General features: G+C 63.3%; 1 protein-coding gene across 2 annotated transcripts in view; it reads left to right on the top strand.

Moving 5' to 3' along the window:
• LOC117652085 overlaps nucleotides 1-18,554 on the top strand; it is a 76,075-nt gene that overhangs the window by 55,569 nt on the left and 1,952 nt on the right. Inside the window, exons 1-11 of one of the 2 annotated variants that reach the window (XM_034396746.1) lie at nucleotides 4,001-4,058; nucleotides 10,014-10,120; nucleotides 12,437-12,527; nucleotides 14,611-14,700; nucleotides 14,928-15,089; nucleotides 15,187-15,294; nucleotides 15,375-16,127; nucleotides 16,203-16,709; nucleotides 16,786-17,636; nucleotides 17,767-18,238; nucleotides 18,308-18,458. In XM_034396746.1, coding sequence (XP_034252637.1) covers nucleotides 12,438-12,527; nucleotides 14,611-14,700; nucleotides 14,928-15,089; nucleotides 15,187-15,294; nucleotides 15,375-16,127; nucleotides 16,203-16,709; nucleotides 16,786-17,636; nucleotides 17,767-18,238; nucleotides 18,308-18,458 — 3,184 coding nt within the window. In that variant the 5' untranslated portion in view covers nucleotides 4,001-4,058; nucleotides 10,014-10,120; nucleotide 12,437. Of the gene's footprint in view, nucleotides 1-4,000; nucleotides 4,059-10,013; nucleotides 10,121-12,436; nucleotides 12,528-14,610; nucleotides 14,701-14,927; nucleotides 15,090-15,186; nucleotides 15,295-15,374; nucleotides 16,128-16,202; nucleotides 16,710-16,785; nucleotides 17,637-17,766; nucleotides 18,239-18,307; nucleotides 18,459-18,554 lie in introns of those variants that run through there. The other variant, XM_034396745.1, reaches the window with a different exon arrangement.

The raw sequence follows: 18,554 nt of genomic DNA, 5'->3' as shown, positions 1-18,554 counted from the left end.
CCACGCCACTGCGAGGCGACACGGGGTAAGACTGCACTGTCCAAACACGGCGTGGCGTTGACGTCGACGTTGGAGCAGCCACAGGTTTCCAGGAATCTTTCTGGGGCTTCGCATTCTCGGAATATTTTCGACGCGTCCACAGCGAGACCAGCGAAACGGTAGCTCTCTGCTCACGCCCGATAAATTTTCCACCAGCATCTCTACACAATTTTAATTACTATCTTTGGAATGAGCCCGCATACTACCACGTATAAGGAAACCGAACGAGTATTGACTGAGAAATTTGAAAGGGAAAAGAAAAAAATTTGAACTCTACACCCCCTCCCCAGTCTTAATGGGGAGGCCTCCTGCTTTACTTCGGTGTTCGGGATGGGAACCGGTGCTATCAGGTACCTGGGGTTAATCCCGTCAGCGACCCAAGCGTTCGCCGGGGGACCCAGTAGGACCCCAAAGCTCAGGCAGTAGGGTGAGAGCACCCAGTACGAAGCTCTTTGAGGGGCGGGACGTAGAGTGAGACGACAGAGAGACAGAGAGAGACTCAGACAGAGAAGAGGTTTGGTGGGAGCTTCTTGTTTTCGTAGGGTTGGTTGTGTACCCCATGGTACCCCCACTGTCCGGCGCTCCCGTACCGAACATACAGCGTTTTAGGCCAGCTTCAAAGGACTTATCATCGCCTCCCCGACGAGTCAAGGAGGCACCACCCGCAACCACACACCGGATGGTCTGGATTGATGGATCAAATACTCCATCGCTCCAGTGCCGAGGCCAACCCGCCGAAGCGGATTGCTTTTTAGACACCCACAGCGGAGTGGCCAGGTGAATGTGACTCTGACCACTACGCTATCACGCTTGTACGTCTGGCAGCGTGTTGGACGACGGGTTTGAGTTGCACTGGGAGGAAGGCGGTCGAAAAATGTAATGAAATGATGGGATTCGATCCCCGGACCCCGCCATCGGGATCACACGACTTTACGCTCTCGGCCACCACGGCCCATGATGAGGGGACCGGCGTGAGGTGGGAACTTGACGCAACAGGACTGGACTGACCCGGTCAAAATTTCGCAAGAAGTTGGGGGAGTCGAACCGCCGACCCTAGCATTGGGAACCGACGCCTCTACTCCCTGGACCACCACGTCCCATGCACGGAGTGGGCTCGCGTTCACGGGTTTCAACCGCACTGGGTGAGGCAGTAAGATTAAATGGAAATATTTGTTAGGAGTCGAACCTCCGGCATGTGGGTCTGTTGCACACGGCTCCGCTCTCATGGCCTCGAACCACCACCCTTCGGATAGCAAGTCGAAAAAATTTTGTGACGCTGGTATTCGAACGCCCGCCTGCGGTAATTCGATCCCACGTCTCTAACCTCTCGGCTATCACAGCAGTTGTGAAACGCGACGGATCATCTGCTTTCATTAACGTTCGTTGAATGAGATTTTTTTTCTAGTGTAACGCAAAGGCGTCGTCGGTGGGTGCTCAGTGCTCGCATTCCTGGGCCGCCCCTTTGAGCGCTTCGTGTCTCTATGGCTGGGCTGCCGAGCCGCGCCTCGCCACGCCTCGCCGCGCAGAGACGTCTCTGTCCACCTCCCGATCGTAGCCCCCCCCCCCCCCCCCCCCCCCCCCCCCCAGGCCGGCCACCCTTTTTCCGGCTCGCGGCCAGCCAGACTGTTTGCCGATTTTTAGTCCGATTTGCATGCCTTTGGCGGCGTCCGAGGCCGTGGCCCTCGTGGCCCTCGCCCTCCTCCTCCCCGGCGCGGCTCCGCTCCCCGCCGGGCGTAAGTAATATCTCGGCCGCCCCTCGGATGGCCCCGCCCCGCCCCACCCCGCCCCGCCCCGCCCGGCGGGGTCGGACTCATTTCCCATATTAACGGCCGAAACACACAAGTCCCTCCCCGGCGGCTTTTTACCAGAGTGGAAGTGGCACTGCGCTCATCCCATTCATCCCCGCTTCACCTGCGCCCGCCGGATTCCGCGAATCATGCGAGCAGGAAGTGCCAACTCAGCGAAAATTACATTTTGAAACGGGTGAGCCGTAGCAACAATATACACAGAAATACGACATTTTTCAAATCGGTCCCCTGTTTTTAAAGTCAAGTATTCCGAGAGTCGTTTTCATCGCTCTGTCTCCGTCGCACTCATGGGGCGTCCCGTATAGGTGCGAGAGAGAGAGAGAGAGAGAGAGAGAGAGAGAGAGAGAGAGAGAGAGAGAGAGAGAGAGAGAGAGAGAGAGCGACGAAAACGACTCTGAGTCTGCTGCGCTGCACTTGACAGTAATTGGTCCGCGAAGGCAGCCCGTTTAGCGACGACCCCTCGAAGCGCCGCGGGGCGCGCACTGAGCGGCCCCAGTGGCGCCTCCACCGTAAGGTGTTCCGGCGGGGGTGCGTCAGGCAGACAGGCAGGCAGGCAGGAGGCCTCGGCGGAGAGGAAGGGTGATAACCAAGTGAGAGTTCTAAACAAAGAGCCCCGAGGCTATCACAACATTGTTGGCTGCAACTTGCCCGGCTTGGCCCGCCGCCCCGCCCGCATAGCGTAGCATAGCGGTGGCGTTGCAGACTCCAGCCAGACTGACTCCGAGGGTCGCTCTGTCTCTCTCGCTCCCGCAGGGCTCACCCCGTGAGTGGGAGAGAGACCGAGCTGGCCCCACAGTGTGGAGGCTCCGGCGAGGGCGGCGGACACAGCGATCCGAAAAAAAGTCCCCCGGGCTCAGGGCCCGTCCACCAGCGAGGTGTCCCGATTTCAATGGGCCGGCGCTGTCTCGCAGTAATAGACTAACTCGATTTCAAAATTGGATTTCTGTCCCCCGGGCTGCAGTCCCCGCTTGTTGCTGCGGGACTCGTCGTTTAGGGCCGCGCCCCGAGTGGCCCGGCTTGGAGAGTGCAATTTGCAGCCGACACGAAAATTGGGCTGCGCGCTGCGCGTAACGAAATCAATCCGCTCGTCGAGTCAATGTTGTCTTGACTGATGACTGCCTGGCGGATGGCAGTGTGGGCGCCGCTCGCGCACCGCGCGCTCGCCTCGACAAATCCGTTTATGGAGCCGCCAGCAGCCAGCGCGGGAGGGGAGGAAAGAGGGAGGTTTGCGGGAAAAGTTTTCCATGTTTTGATTGAAGCAGGTGGCTGGGCACTCAGGCCGCGGCGCGGCCGGCCAGCCAGCCAGCCAGCCTGGTCGATGCGATGCGTGCTGGCCGGCAGATCGATCCCAGGCAGCAGGGTGCAGGCCGTGCAGTGTGGGTGCAGCCTCCAGCCTCAGCCTCCAGCCTCCCTGGACCCACCTCAAGCCACACTGCAAACAGAGCCGAGGGACTGCTGCTGGTTCCAGAGTCGCTAAACAGGACTCGAACCGAACGTGTGGCCCCACCAATGGATTCCTCGTTCCGAGAGCAATCCACTGGTGGGGTCACACGTTCGGTTCGAGTCCCGTTTAGCGACTCTTGAGCTCAAAGCGCGTCCGGGACTTTGACCGCCTGCACCGGTCTTCTGGCCCACTGTGCGGCGCCACTGTTTTCCCCAGTCACATCGCCCCGTACTCCGCGTGAGCCGGCGTGAGCAGGGTCTTCTTTCCGTTCGTCTCCTTCGCCGGCGTTGTTTGTTACTTGGAGGCCGCTCGCCGACGGTCCCCGGCCGGTCCCCGGCGTGTGGGCGTGCAGCGCACTGCCGAACTCGACTCAACCTCCTCTCGGCTTCTCCCCGCGCGTTGCTGCGCGTTGCTGCGTTGCTGCGCGTTGCGTACATCGTCCCCTCCGCGGCCACCCTCGCCTCCCACCCCACGCGGCGCGGCGGCGCGCGGCGCCGAGTGAGTGCAGGCAGTGTGTCCGCGGCGCCCTCAGCGAGAGGACCGCGACGCCGCGCCGCTCCGAGACCCGCCGCCGCGGCGCCGCGACGCCGACGTCGTGCTCCGGAGTGCAGTGTACCGCGCGGCGGCCGCGTCGCACCTCGTGTGTTTGTGTGTGTCTGTGTCGACGGCCGCACCTGTCTGTCTGTGCGATGTAGCCGACGACGCCCCCGCCACGACGACGCCCCGCGACGCCCTGACGGACCGCCGGCGCCCCCCTGTGTTTATGTGTGAGTGTCCGAACGGCCAGTCGTCGCTCTGTCTCTCTCGCGTCCCTGTGGAACGCCCCGTGAGTGCGAGAGGGACAGCGAACCACTCCGGCCCTCGAACTTGATTTTATTGAAAAATAAGTATTTCGAAGCGAATTATCGGCTCGCCTCGAAAGTTTGCGGCGGCCGTCGTGTAAACATGGAAGAAAAGAGGCGAATCCGCCCCGAGTTGCAACGTGCACTGATCGGGGCGGAGGCATCGGCCGGCCAGACGGCCAGGCAAAGTTTGTGACAAAAATTGATGGCAGATTGGTGGGGCCGCGCGAAGCGAAGGAGGAAGCCGGAGGAAGTCGAAAAGACAAAGGAGGAACAAGGACAGACAAACAAAAGCTTGGTATCATACCACGGGCTGGCAGAGAGAGAGAGAGAGAGAGAGAGAGCAGAGAGAACCTCTTGATTTTCTGCTCCATTTTGCGAGGCCGGCGGCGTGGCGAGGCCCGCGTCAGTTGCTGGTGACAAAAGCAACATAACTCTCCCCCTGCCGCCCCTGCCACTGCCCCTGCCCCGGCCAGCGGCGCAGCAGCGCCACCTACACTGATAATGAAATATTTGGCCCCGCCTTGCGCAGCGGACTGATTCCGACAGTCGTTTTCGTCGCTCTGTCTCTCTCGCACTCTGATGGAGCGTTCCGTTTAGGTGCGAGAGAGGCAGAGCGACAAATTTCGGAAGAGTCCCGTTTCTATTCAAAATTGAAGAGAAATGATAAATTTTACAGTTGTAATAACCTTGCTAGTGGAAGCGGCGGAAGCATGAAAACGATGCAAGCCTTGCCATCATAAGCGCCTGCTTGCATCCACAGCTGTTTAGGGCAGGGGATCGATGATGGGGAACTCCTTCGCCCCGCCACACCCTCGCATATACAACCACCCCGCCCCGCCGCACCCCGCCCCGCCCCGCGGGGGATCCCCGCAGCTCCGGAACCACTGGCGCGCTGCTTCACTGCTTGGGTGTGCGGTGCGCGGTCAAGGACTGTTGTCTTGTGGAAGTCTTGGGGCTTCGGGGGCCCCTCTCACCTGTGCCACGCGCCTAGCACCTGTCACCCAATGTCCACCCGCTCGGCGCCCCACCGGCCCGCAACCCGCCTCCCCCGTGGCTCTCCCCCTGGCTCTCCCCCTGGCTCTCCCCCTGGATCCGCCCCTGCCTTCCCCAACCCCCCGCGGGGCCCGCGGCCGCCCACCCCGAACGGCCCACGCCAACCCCGGGCTGGCTGTCGGGCGTGGTGCTTTGTGCAAGTCACTCGGGACGATGAGAACGGACTGGTGTCCGAAGTTATGTCGGACCGACCGTCGAACATTCGGATAGCGTCGGGTTTCGACAGGTGCCGGTCACGCCCGAGTTATTCCTGGAACTAAACGAACGTCCGGGCGAATTTCAATCCCACGATTGAATTGGCACGGCAAAAGCAGTGCCTGGGTTTGGCGTGCCCACGCTGGAAAAAAGGGGGTTATTCTGCAGGAGCCGTCAGGAGGAGCCAGCTTGGAGGGAATGTCATTCAAGGAGCCTCATTCGCAGCGGTTCCTCAGTCTCGGTGCGTGGCGTGGTGTGCGCGGGGCTCTGCGTCGCTCTGCGTTCTGTGGTACAGATGTCCCCCGACAGATGAGGGTCTCGGTGGCGCGCGTCACGTGGCCCTGTGGGGCACAGCGGGGCCCTACACGTGGGGCTCCTGCCGGGGCGGCCCCGCCAGCCCTTTCACCACGGCCCTACGCGGCACGGCCCTTGAGCCGCGAGGACTACCCAGGAGCCCTTCAAGGCCCTCCAGGCGGCGCCAAAGGACAGGCACAGCGCTGTGGTGATCCGTGCCGAGGCTTCCAGGAAGGACTCAGTTCAAATAACCCCGCCGCGGCGCTGCTGCCGGTAGGGATGTAAATTCGCCGGCGCCGGGGATCGAACTCGCGACCTTGAGTGCCGGGCCGCGCCTCGCTCCACGAGTCTCTGACGTGCCGAGTGGAGTGGCGCGCCGCGACTCGCCGCCTACACGGTGAAAACGTTTCCCGGTTTCCCCAGAAAGCCTATGGCAAAGATAAAGGCGATTTCCAGAGAGGATCCCGGGAAAATCAGGAGCCGTTTTTACCGTGTACGTCCCCAGTTTCTATCTTCGTCTTGCGCAAGACCGTCCTGACCGTCTACCGGAGCCTTGATTGTTGCCACCCGATCCGGCCGCCCCCGAGGCGGTGGAGGCCGTGGCGGTGGAGGCCCTGGCGCTGTGGCTTTGTCTGAGAGTTACGCCGCCAGCTGTTGGCAGCGCGTTTAAATGCCGTTGCGCCGCTCTCCCCGGGCTCGTTCCGAACACCCTCACCCCTCTGTCTCTCTCGCACTCGTGGAGTGGCGCCTTGTGAGAGACAGAGCGACGGAAGCACTGTTTGGAAAGCTGCCGCGTGGCGCACTGCCGCGCACTGCACTCAAACCAAACCAACCGCCGCCTCAGACTGCCGCCGCCCCGACTCCTCAGACGGCGCGGCGCCGCCCGGCACGGCGACGGCAGGGCGTCTACGGTGACCAGATGTGCGCCGCCCCCACCCCGCCGCCTTAAACGCCCCGCCCGCCCCCGACCCCGCCCCCGCGCACGCAGTGCAGTGGCACGCAGCACTCGCTCAGTGGGACTCTTTTAGTGTCTGTTTCTGTCGGGTCTCCCTCGACGACGCGCTTGTGCTTTGTCACCGCTCTCTGGCTGCGGTTGTTTCATTCATTTCTAGAAATTGGGTGTTTTGAGCTCCAGAGTCGCTAAATGGGGCTCGAACCGAACGTGTGACCCCACCAATGGATTGCTCTTTGAACGAGGAATCCATTGGTGGGGTCACACGTTCGGCTCGAGTCCCATTGAGCGACTCTGGAGCTCAAAACGCGTCCGGGGTTTCGGCCGCCTCCACCGGTCTTCTGGCCCACTGTGCGCCGCAGTGCCGCGGCAGTGCACCGAGAGGGCCTCTCGCTCTGCGCTGGGGGCGCGGTGCGCCACGTTGCCGTAAATCAACAGCTGGACGCCACCCCCTTGCCACCCCCAGTGAGGCTCGCAGCGAGGCCTCCACCACCATTCACTTTCACATTCACATTGCCGTTCCACGCACGACATCCTGGTGGGGCGCGACAGCGCGACAGGACCCACAGGGCCGACATGCAAGGCAGCATGCTGCTATGCGTACTAGACAACGCCAGGACATCGCAAAAGCATTGTTTCATCTTGATTGGGCATCTTTTTGTGGACCCCTGCCAACATTTCGCGACCATTGCAACGGTACACATGACATTGTGAGCGGCAAACATACGATACGGCCCTTGTCAGCGCTAATGCCCAGGTCCCTCACCCTTCACACACACACACACACACACACACACACACACACACACACACACACACGCACACGACAGAGCGGACCCTTTCAGGGCTCTATGGCCCTTCAGGCCGTTCAGCAGCGGGACAGTGTTTGTTTGCCTTCCATTTTCCGAACCCATCACTCGGATCCCGGCGGCGCGGCGCCCAGTGGTGTCCGCAGTGTCCACAGGCACAGCGCCGTGGTCGTGGCCGGTCGGTCAGGCACCCCCGCGAGCCAACGGACCCACGGACCCACGGACCGGGTGCTGGGGCGTGGCGGGCGTGGCTGGCGTGGCCCCCTGGTGGGGGTGGCGGCGGGCATAATCCCGTCGGCCTTGTCATGTGTGTGTGTGAACTAATCATGAGTCTCGCGTGTCACGTGCGTGACTGTGTGTGTGTGTAGGTGTGTGTGTGTAGGTGCTCGAATACCATGATCTCATAAACGCCACCCGCTGGCCACCATGTCGCCCGCCCACACACACTCGCGCTGGCGGCGGTCCGATTCCCACTGGTCTGGCCACTGACAAAGGCATCGGCTGCATTTATTTTCCAGTGTGTGTGTGTGTCGGGCCGGTCCCGGGTTCGACTCCCCGCGGGGTGTTGCCGCTAATTGGTCGTTAGGCCGGATGCCGTAACGCGTGGCTTTTAGTGTTTCATGTCTGCGCAAGTCCCTCCCTTTTCCCTTCGCTTTGGCGGCGGCCCTTGCAGCCCTTTTGCGGCCCTGCCTGCGATCGAAGCGCCTCTGTGGCGATGACGTCACGCCGCGATAGCGCGGCGAGTGAGCACCTGCAGACTGATTCCGAGAGTCGTTTTCGTCGCTCGGTCTCTCTCGCACTCATGGGGCGTCCCGTGTAGGTGCGAGAGAGGCAGAGCGACGAACACGACTCTCGGAAGCAGTCTGCTGCCCCGCGAGGCAGGAACGGGAACCAACGTGGAGGACACAGAGGCGAAGTCGCGACGCAAGGACGTCAAAACGGACCCCTCCCTCCCAGTGTACCGCCCAATTTCCGGGTGACTTTCCAGCGATCCCAGTGTAGCGCCTTGCAGCGTCGTGGGGTAGGTCACGGAGTCAGCGCGGGACTGGCTGCCGGGTCCTGCCAGGGTATCAAGGCGCGCGCTGTCTTCGCCTGGGCCGCGCTGCCGCGTTGCCGCGTCCGGCGCGCCCGGCTCGGCATCGTAACGTAGATAGGGCGCTGGCCTAATTTTGCCGGCGAGCCGTTTGGCCTGTAATCTGGAATGGCACTCGTAAAAGGGGCCTGGAACTGTGCGGCCAGGCCGAGGCCAAGCCGAAGCCCAGGCTGGACCGAGGGACCAGGCCGCCCGGTCGCCCGGCCAGCCGGCCAGTCGGACACCAAGTTCATTTCAGTCTCCAGTTTCATTGCGGGAACTCCTTGGTCGGGCTCGTCCCGTTCCGCCAGAGCACGGCGGTCGTTCCCACGTGGAACGAACGCCGTGGAAGTAGTTCCTCGGTAGTTCCGCGGGTCGCACACGAGGTTCAAGCCGGAGGAAAAAAAGCCTCCCGCCCGCATGCGCGCCGGTGCGCCCGGCTTGCGTCCTTGAGCCCTTGGAGGCTGATAAGCTGGCGGCCCTTTCCCGGCCTGCGTCTGATTGGCTCGCCCTTTCCTCGGCGAAGGGCCGAAGGGACGAAGGCGAGGGCCGAGCGTGTGGCGGGCGGACTATAATCTGTTAACGGCCCTGCATGATTGCGCCCCAGATAAAATTGGGCCGTTGGCGACGAGCAGCCTGGAGGCAACCTGAAGGCAACCTGAAGGCATCCCGAGGGCAACCCGAAGGCAACCTGAAGGCAACCCGAAGGCAACCCGAAGGCAACCCGAAGGCAACCCGAAGGCAAACGCTGTCGTAAGGGAGCGCACCCCAGGCGGATAGCTGCTTTAGGCTTTAGGTGTGTGCTGTGCAAGCGCCGGCTAGCGCACTGCTAAACGGCCCAGTTTACTGCCGCTACGCTGCCATGGGCTACGCTACACTAGTGCACACTCGCGTCGCTCGAGCCGACCAAAGTTCGGCCCAACTCGCGTGAAATTGGCGCCAGAACCGAAAAGCGCGGCCAGGGAGAAATTTTCCCGCTCATCACCGAGGAGGCCGTCGAGAAGGAGGTGGAGGATCTTTTCTTTTCCTTTTCGTTTTTTTTTTGTCCTTTATTTTCCTTGGCCCACACGGCGGCCCCGGTGCGGCAGTGCGTGCGGGGCTACCCAGAGCCAGAGCCAGAACCTCATCCAACCCCCTCCGCTCCCCTCCCCTCCCTGTTTGCTCTCCGGCAGCACAGCCTCCGTGCTGACGTCGCCCTTTTGCTTTTTTCGCGACGCCGTGACAAACCTCGAGGGCCAAGCCTGGCCGCGCCGGGAGGGGGAGGGAGTGGGCGCGCGTGCGAGAGAGAGAGAGAGAGAGAGAGAGAGAGAGAGAGAGAGAGAGAGAGAGAGAGAGAGAGAGAGAGAGAGTGAGTCTGATGGGTAGGCAATGTCGTGCACACGTGTGTGGCGGGCCGGCCTACTCGACTCTGCCAGGCGGCGCACGACTGGAGAGAGTGTTTGTTTTGTCCTCCTCCTTGTTGTTGTTCCCGCTAACGCATTGTTGTCGTTGTTTTGTTGCAGGCCGTGCGGCGCGATGTTGACCGCGAGAGGTACCTGCGGCTGGACTCTGCGGCCGAGGCGGAGCAGTGCAAGGCGAGGCTCGCCGCCTTGCAGCGCGATCTGGCCAGGTCAGTAGTCACACTGCAAGGAGGCCCTTTTTGGGGGTGAAACAGCTTTCACGGTGTAGGCGCCGCCGAGGGGCACTAGAGGCTTCATTGTGAATGTGAATAATAGATGGCCACGTAAGGCCAGAGCCCTTATCAGCCTCCAGGGCCTCTTGGGGTGGCGCGGAGTTCGTCACCTCTCCCTCTAGACCCATGCACCTCTCACGTCGGGCGGAAAAAAAAAATCTGGGTGGGGAGTCTGGATCGTTGTGTGCCTTCTAGCAGTGTACTTCGATTGAAGGCTCCGCCACTTTGATGGGCGAAGTGACGTGTGACGGATTCGCCTTAAATAAAATGGCATTAAAATGCCGTTGAAAACCGTTTCGAATTGGTGGGGTTGCTTGAAAGGGGTGGGTCCCTCTCCCCCCCCCCCTTTCCCTCTCTCTCTGCCTCGACGTCGGAACGAAGGTCGGCTCTCCCGGACTCCGCCTGCGCAGCCTGAGCTCTGCTTTCTTCGCTGTCTCTCTCGCTCCCTTGCGGGACGCCCCTTGAGTGCGAGAGAGACGGAGCGATGGGAGCAGAGCTCAGGCTGCTGTCGCCGCTCCTCCTCGAGCCGCTACGACGCGACTGGAGAGACGGCGCGACGAGGCGACACGCCCCCACGACGTCGGCTTCCATTTGCGCGCCGCGAGTATTCGAACCGCTGACCTTGGGCGCAGCGGACGGCGCCGCTACGGTCTCGGCCACGGAGACAGGCCGGCGAGTGCGGTGTTTATGGCGGAGTGATAACTATGTAGGTTCCCCCTTCCCCTGCCGGTGCCGCGATCTAGCGCCGCCCTTGAGTCCTTCGGTGCCCTACAGGGCCCTACAGGGCGTCGGGAGACTGGCAACGATGATTGATTACGGCCCTTCATTCCCTGCAGTGGAGGTGGCGGCCTCCTCCAAGGCCCTCGTCGCCCTGGACGCCCTCGTCCCTGGTCGCGCTGTATCGATTATTAAAACCAGGTTCTGTTTTTACCGTGAAAAAAAATTCCCCCTTTCTTTTTACAAAAAAAAAAGTAATTTTCACTCTCCAAATGTTGCTAGTGTAGCGACAGACAGACCCCCTCGGCTGCTGCTTCTGCTGCGGCGAATGCTTCCTTCTTGCTTTCCGTCGTCGTCCTGCCTTTTGCTGGAATTCCGTGCCGTTCTTGCCGCAGCGGGGATGGATAGATACATGCACGGACTTCGGGGGGGGGGGGGAGCCCGGAGTCTGGGCGCCAGCGAATCGGGGGCAGCGGGGCCGCCGCGCGACGCGACACACAGAAAAAGCAAAAGGCGCGAAATGGCCGTGGAGACAAGGAGCTTGGGGGAGAGGAAGCCTGGGTGGGGGGGGAAATGGGATTTTTGTTGCTTCGATTTTGCCACCGTTGACCTATTGCGGCGCCGTGTCCCGTGTCCCCGTGACCCCCAAGCCGAGCGGCGGCGAGTCTTTTCGTGTGACGGATTTTTTGTTTCCGCCCCGGCGAACCATTGATTTCTCGTTATTTTCTGTGGCGCATCCAGCCCGCCTCCCCCCCCCCTTCCTCTTTGGACAGATATATAAAGGCCCTTGGCCTTGCTGTGCAAGTCGACAATCGATACACGGGGCTTTGGAACACGCTGTACCAACAACTAAAGTTCCCCTGAAAACTTGGCTGTGGCGAGCGCGAGAACAGAGAGCCGTTGAACCATGGTTGAACCGGGGTTATCCTTTGGCGAGGTCGGTGGACTGCTCTGCTGCCGGGCCGAGGCCCGAAGGCCTTGCCGAAGGCCGATGTCCCGATCACAGGGGGCCGTGCCTGGCCGTTCCGTGCCGCGCCGCCCGCCAGGCACAGTGTGCCCCCACCCCCTCCCCTCCCGGGCCAAACTAATTAATTGGCCCAGCAAGTCCAGCCCGGTCGCGCTCAAAGGACTCTGGGAGGGGAGCGGGAGCAGGTGTGGTCACTTCGAGGGAGGCTGGCTTGGTCGGCCGGGCGGAACAAGGGGGAGGGGGACAATGATGATGATGATGATAAGGCCCCGTTATAGTTGTGTCTGAATTATTCAGCGAAGCCTATTCAAGGGGATGGAATTCAGTGCGATGGCCAATGGCTAGTTGGAAACCGCACCCTCGCTGGACCTCTGGACGCGCAGGACGCCGAACCGAGCGCTGCGCAGTTTGTGAAATTGGCCGCTGTAAACGTTCCGCTCCGATGCCGTGTTATTGTCGCCGGTTTCCTGCCTTGCCTCGGGTTCGAGTCCCCGCGTCGGCAGATCTCAGCGGATGTGTGCTTTTCGCTTTTGCTCTCCAATTGACTCTCTTGTTTTGTGTGTTGACAGAATGGAAGAGGCCCTACGGTGCATGCTGCAGTACAAGACTCGATGTTCGCAACTGAAGCAAGATAAGGCGGCGCTCTCCGCGGCGTACGAGGTGAGTTCTCGGGTTCGACTGCCACGTAAGTCAGTTTTTTTTTCGCGTTTTGATTACTGGTAAAACGGTAAAGTGGAGTTCTGCGCTTCATCAAGAAGAGTGTGTAGTCTGTGCGCTCCATGAAAAGGCGTCATATGTTGCGCCTTCGTTTTCCCAGTGAGTGAGTGAGAGGCCTGTGCGTGGGAATTTGCCTGCGAGGCCGGGTGACGCGGGGCGACGCGTTGACCGCGTCCGCCTCATCCGGGGCCACGCCCCCGTGCCCCCCGGGGGGCCCTCCTCCCCCCCCCCCTTTCGCCCGGCCCTGGTCGCGCACCTGGCCCCGCAAGCCGCCAGGGCCGCCAGGGCGTTGCTGATGACACCAAAACACGTTACGAGCCTATTACACGCCCCCCCCCCCTTCAGGCCGCACGCAGCACGCAACGCCCAGCGTGGCATTGTGTGTGTGTTGCGTGGAGATTTGACCATTTTTAATTTCCGTTTATTAAAAAAAAAATTAAAACTAAATTTTTAACATAAAAAAAATTTTTTTTTTATTTGGGGTGTTTTTGTGTTTTGACTCCGGCTGAGCACTCAAACCATACCCACCAATGGATTCCTCGTTCGGAGAGCAGTCCATTGGTGGTCACACGCTCGGTTCGAGTCCTGTTTAGCGACTCTGGAGCTCAAAACTCGTGCGGGATTTTGGCCGCCTCCACCGGTCTTGCGGCCCACTGTGGGTAGGCTAGGCCGGCGGTTCCGCGGGGTGGCCTAGGCCACGGGGTTCTTTATCTCGAACCGCCGCGCCGCCTTTTTCCTATATAATTCCGTTTCCTATTTTATCTGGCCCTGCGCGCACGCGCGTGCGGCGGCCCTGCGGCAGGCGGGTTCCGATTAGTGTTGCTCCGTCTCGCTCGCACTCAGACCCAGGAAGCAGTGTCCCTCGCGGGAGCGAGAGAGACAGCGCGCCGCGCGGAGTGGCTAGCGGGTGGCCGGCCAACTCGTCTCTGGTTTCTTTCTGTTTCTGCTTCTAATGAAGGGCCGCGTGGCCGTGCGTCGCTGTGCGTGGCCGAGGCCGTGTCGGACAGGCGTCGCCCGACACCTGCCGGCCTCTGCCGCCCCCGGCCTCCGCCGCCCCCGGCCTGTGCCGCCCCCGAGGGGCCTCGCCGGCCTCGCCTCTCCTCGTCCTGTGCGTGCGCGGCCCGCCAGCCCCGCCAGAAAGTCGTGTAACTGAACCGCAATTTGGCGGCAGTTGTTCTGCTTTCGGACGTTTCCGACGTGTCGCCAGAGAGTCATTCGTATTCGGCGCGGCCGGCCGGCCGGTGGCGCCGCGGCCCAGGGGGGCGGCCAAGTCCAGTGGGGCTCAGAGAGAGAGAGAGAGAGAGAGAGACGCCCAGAGCAGGGGCACCGCACTGCGCCACGCGGGGAGAGGGAGAGGGGGCGTTTTGACACTTTCGCTCCACTTTCGGTTTCATTTCGGGAAATTGGTCCGCGCGGCGAGTTTGAGTAACGACTGCCGTCTCGCGTCGCGGCCCCGTGGCGAGCCCTCGGCGCCGACGGCCGGTCCACGGCGCTGTAACGAAATGCCGTGTTTTAGGGTCCCTGACCGGCGCCAACGCCAGTAACTCGCCTTTAAAATTGAATTCCGCTCCGGGTTACGGCTTACAGTGGAGCCCCTCCCCCCCCCCTAACTTCCAGCGATATATGAAATAAGTACGCCGTAAATAAGCTGAGACGAACGCCATTTTTTGCTGGTGTCGAGGCGATGCGCTTCCTCGGGAAAGTCTGCCGTCCCGAGTGCCTCGACGATCGTGCGTGGCCGCGAGGCGGGGCGAGGCGGGGCCGAAGCTGGAGCGAAACATTTTAATGATTCATGGCGTTATGCATTTCGGGGGAATGAGCTTGCCATCAAGGCTATGGCTAGGCCAGCGCGTCGAGCCAAGCGCGCAGCGCGCAGCACTGCGATATGGGAATATGGCCTGGAGGACGCGACGCGGCGGCGACGCCACGCCACGCCGCCACCCTCAAACTGGGTCAGTCGATGGCGGAGGCAAACAAACCGCCTTGTTTCTTGTTTTCATCGCGGTTATGTTGTTGTTGTTTGCAGGCGCGGGTGCAACAGTGCCAGACGACGATCGGCAAGCTGAGCCAGGAGAACGAGGCGCTCAAGAAGCAAGTCAAGACTTTGGAGGCGCAGGTGAGTGCGTGGTGCAGCGTGGTGGTGGCGGCTGCGCGGTGGTTGGCTCTCAGCCGTGCGATGCTGTCCCGTCGAGCAGGCGTGGCCGCCGGGATGCCTACCCGCTCGGCCACAGGCGCACTGGCGGAGCGGAGCGCGCCATCGGTGTTGTTGTTGTTGCCGTGCAGCAGGCCTTGCTGGAGAGGCTCCGCGTGGTGCTCACGGGTGTTGTTGTTGTTGTTGCGCAGCAGGGCGGCGGCGCGGTGCAGCAGGCCTTGCTGGAGAGGCTCCGCGCGGTGGAGTCGGACAACCGGCTGCTGTCGTCCGACGCGGAGCACCAGCGGCGGCAGTACGAGCGCTGCCTCGACGATGTGGCCAACCAGGTGGTGCGGGCGCTGCTGTCTCAGAAGGTGAGTCGCGCCTCGAGGTCGCCACCGCACAGTGGGCCAGAAGACCACTATGCAGCGCGGTCTATCGGTTGCTCTAACGCCCTTCCTCCTCCTCCAGGGCCTGCGTGAGGAGATCGGCGCCCTGCAGCAGCGCATCCGGGAGCTGGAGACGCAGAACCGCGCGCTCACGACGCTCCTGGTGCAGCAGCTGCAGATCGGGGACCAGGTGAGTCGTCGTCGGGGTGCTGACGGTGGTGGTGTCCGGCAGCGCGCGAACGCCACGGTGACGTCGACGGCCTGTTCCAGGACTTGAAGCAGCAGCTGGGGGACGTGACGAGCCCGGAGCTCGGCGACGACATGGTGACCCTGTCCAAGCCCCGCCTACGGCGGCCAGCAGGCCGGCACCGACCATCGCCGTCGTGCGGCCAGCCCGCAGGCCTGTCATGTGGGCACGGCGACGACCCCGCGGCCGCCATCCTCGCCGCCGTGGCCAACATCGACCCGGCGCTGTGGCTGCAGGTGGCGAGGCCGCAGTCGCTGCACCTGGCGCCGTCCCTGGAGGGCGCGCAGGAGTCCGCGGCCGGGGCGGCCGGCGCGGCGGACGACTCGACTGATCTCAGCTGGCAGCAGGACGCGCCGCCAGCCTCGTCGGGGGCGGCCGGCGTGGCCAAGACCGGCGTGCCCGAGGCCGGCGTCGACGAGGCCGTGGTGGCCGCCGCCGTGGCCGTCGCCGTGGACGACGACCAGGACGGCAGCTCCAGCCCCGAGAGCAGCCCGGAGAGCGGCAACAGGGACGAGGGGTACTCCACCATGTCGAGCGACGTGCAGGCCGAGCACTCCACCTCGTCGCTCAGGGCCAGCGAGCACACCGCGCTGCCGCCCGCCGGCCTCGGCCCCGGCACCGAGCTCGAGGACGTCAAGGAGGAGGCCGAGCTGGTGTGCGGCGCCGAGACCGCTGCGGACGCCGTCAGCGCCGAGGCCGGCGGCGGCCGGGTGCTGCTGCTGGACCTCAAGGCGCTGAGCGCGCGGCACAGCTTCCCGCCGGCACGGGATCTGCAGGTGGGTGTCTGCTTCTTCGTGCGTTCGCGTGTGTGTTTCGCTGCTCTCACTGACGTGCCCCGCCCCGTGCCGCAGGCCGTCCTGAGGAACAGCTTCTCCGACTCGCACCTGTGCCTGTCGCGGCTGCTGCACCACGCGGCGTCCTTCGCGTCCACCCCCGCGTCCTGCCCCGCCGCCGCCGCGCCGCCCGTGCTGCTGGTGGAGCTGGCGGACCGGCAGCACCCGCTGCGGCGCGCGCGCGCCACGCCCAGCCTGCTGCCGTCCGCGGCGCCGCTGCCGCTGCAGATGGTGTGCGAGGCCGTGGCCGAGGAGGACGGCGAGCTCGGCGCCGACTGGTGGGACTCGGACTACGTGCAGCACTGGCTGCGGCTGGACGAGACGCGGTCCGCGCTGCAGCAGCGCCACCGTGAGGCGCTGGACCTGGAGCTGGAGTACGACCAGGCCGAGATGGAGGACTGGAGCCTGTCACTGTCGTGCGACGACCTGGACCTGTCGTGGCGGCGGGGCGCGCCTGCGTCCTCGACGCCCGCACCAGCTCCCGCGGCAGAGGCGGCCACGGGCACGGCCTTGCCGAGCATCCAGGTGAGCACCACTGTAAAGAAGTGGATTCGTCTGCGGATTTCAAACCGATCTCTTGACCGAACTTGGTTTCTTTCAGGAGAACAACTCGGTGGAGCTGGAGGAGGACGCGAGCGAGTGCCTGTGGAACGACGCCAGCTACCTGGAGACGGGCGTGGCGGGGGCGGGCGGCAGTTCGCGGGGCTGCGCGGCGCGGGCGGCGGGGGCGTCCCTGGGGGCGGGCTGGCCGTACGCGCTGCCGGACGCGCCCGACGCCATGATCTCCAGCCTGGCGGTGAACGCGGCCGGCTCTTCGCCCGGCGGCAGCTGGACGTCGTCGGCCGCGGCCTCGGACTGCTACGACTGCTGCCTCAACGGGTGCCACGGCGAGGACGCCGACCTGGGCTCCTCCAAGCGCTCCTCCGCGGCCCTGAGCGGCTGCAGCGACGAGAGCGCGGCGAGCGCCGCCACCAGCGCCGCCAGCAGGGAGTCCCCCACCGTGGGCACCGACTTCACGCGCGACTTCTACCGCCTCGTCAAGTTCGAGAGCACCAAGAGCCTCGCGTCCAACTCCTCGTCGCGGCACTCGCGGCAGCACGGCGACAACCTCAACAACAACAACAGCCTGCCCGCGCCCATGGACCGCGAGCAGGCGCTGCAGAGCGTGCTCAAGTTCATCGCCGAGCAGCAGAAGTACTGCCACTCGCGCGAGGAGCAGGACTCGGCCGAGCTCAGCAGCGGCTGCAGCAGGCCCGTGTCGTACACATTCAGCGTGGAGGAGGAGCAGGCCGAGTCGCACGAGTCCCAGGGCGAGCCCCACGAGCCGCGCTCGCTGTCCGGCTACAGCGACGACCTGGAGGGGTCCGGCGAGGAGCCGCGGGGCGGGGACGCAGTCCTGGAGGCCCAGCAGAGCCAGGAACGCCTGTCGGTACTCGCGGACGCCCAGGAGCGGTAAGTCAAGTCGGCTTGTTCGTGTTTCTGGAGTAGTCTTTTGGCTAACCTCCTGATCGGTTCTGAACCCAACAATCCCTGCAGTCCCCTTGGGAACCTGCTGCTCACGGTTTGCCGTTCTGTCCGACAGCATCGCCATCATGGAGACCACGGCCGTCCTGGCGGATGACGTCATCATGGCGACGCTGCCCGCCGCGCCGGTGCTCCTGGCCACGGTGCTGGAGGACGAGGAGCTGGACACGACGTCGTGCGGGCGTGTGAGCGTCGGGGACCCGGCGTCGGCGTCCTCGTCCTCGGCGTCCGTGCCCTCGGTGCTGGTGTGCGACGCCAACGACAAGGCCGTCAGCTTCCACGAGAACGCCACCTCCAAGGACGTGATCGACGAGCTGAACCGCCTCATCAGGAAGGGGGAGGGCGAGGAGGCGGCCCTGCCGTCGGCCTTGCCGGCGTCCGGGACGGTGCAGCGGCCGCGGCCGCAGCAGGGCGTCGCCGTGGCCGCGCCCTCGTCGGTGGAAGCCGCCTCCAGCGTCGACGCCGGCGCCTTCTGCTGTCCGACCGGCTGGGTGCACGTGGAGCGCGACATCGACTTCACCGACCCCAAGGTACGCGTTGTCGTTGTCAGCCGCTTTGCCTTTACTTTGCTCCCTGCTCACTCTCGTTTGAACCCCCAGGCGCGGGCGAACCTCCTGGACGTGATGCTGGCCTCCAGCGCCAGCTCGGGCTCCATGAGCAGCAGCGGCAGCGAGAGTGGCGACGGCGAGGACCTCCCGAAGGACTACCGCCACCTGCACCGCCTGCATCGGTTCCGGCGGCACAAGAAAGGTGTGGAGCAGAACCTCGCGCATTGCACTTCCGTGTTAACTATGATACGGCAATGTCTCATTTTTTGGCCCGGGCTCTGCTCGCTCTGCTACACAG

This window comes from Thrips palmi, unplaced genomic scaffold (assembly GCF_012932325.1).
Source record: "Thrips palmi isolate BJ-2018 unplaced genomic scaffold, TpBJ-2018v1 HiC_scaffold_6, whole genome shotgun sequence".
NCBI classification, from domain to species: Eukaryota; Metazoa; Arthropoda; class Insecta; order Thysanoptera; family Thripidae; genus Thrips; species Thrips palmi.
This window is presented reverse-complemented; position numbering and strand designations above follow the sequence as displayed.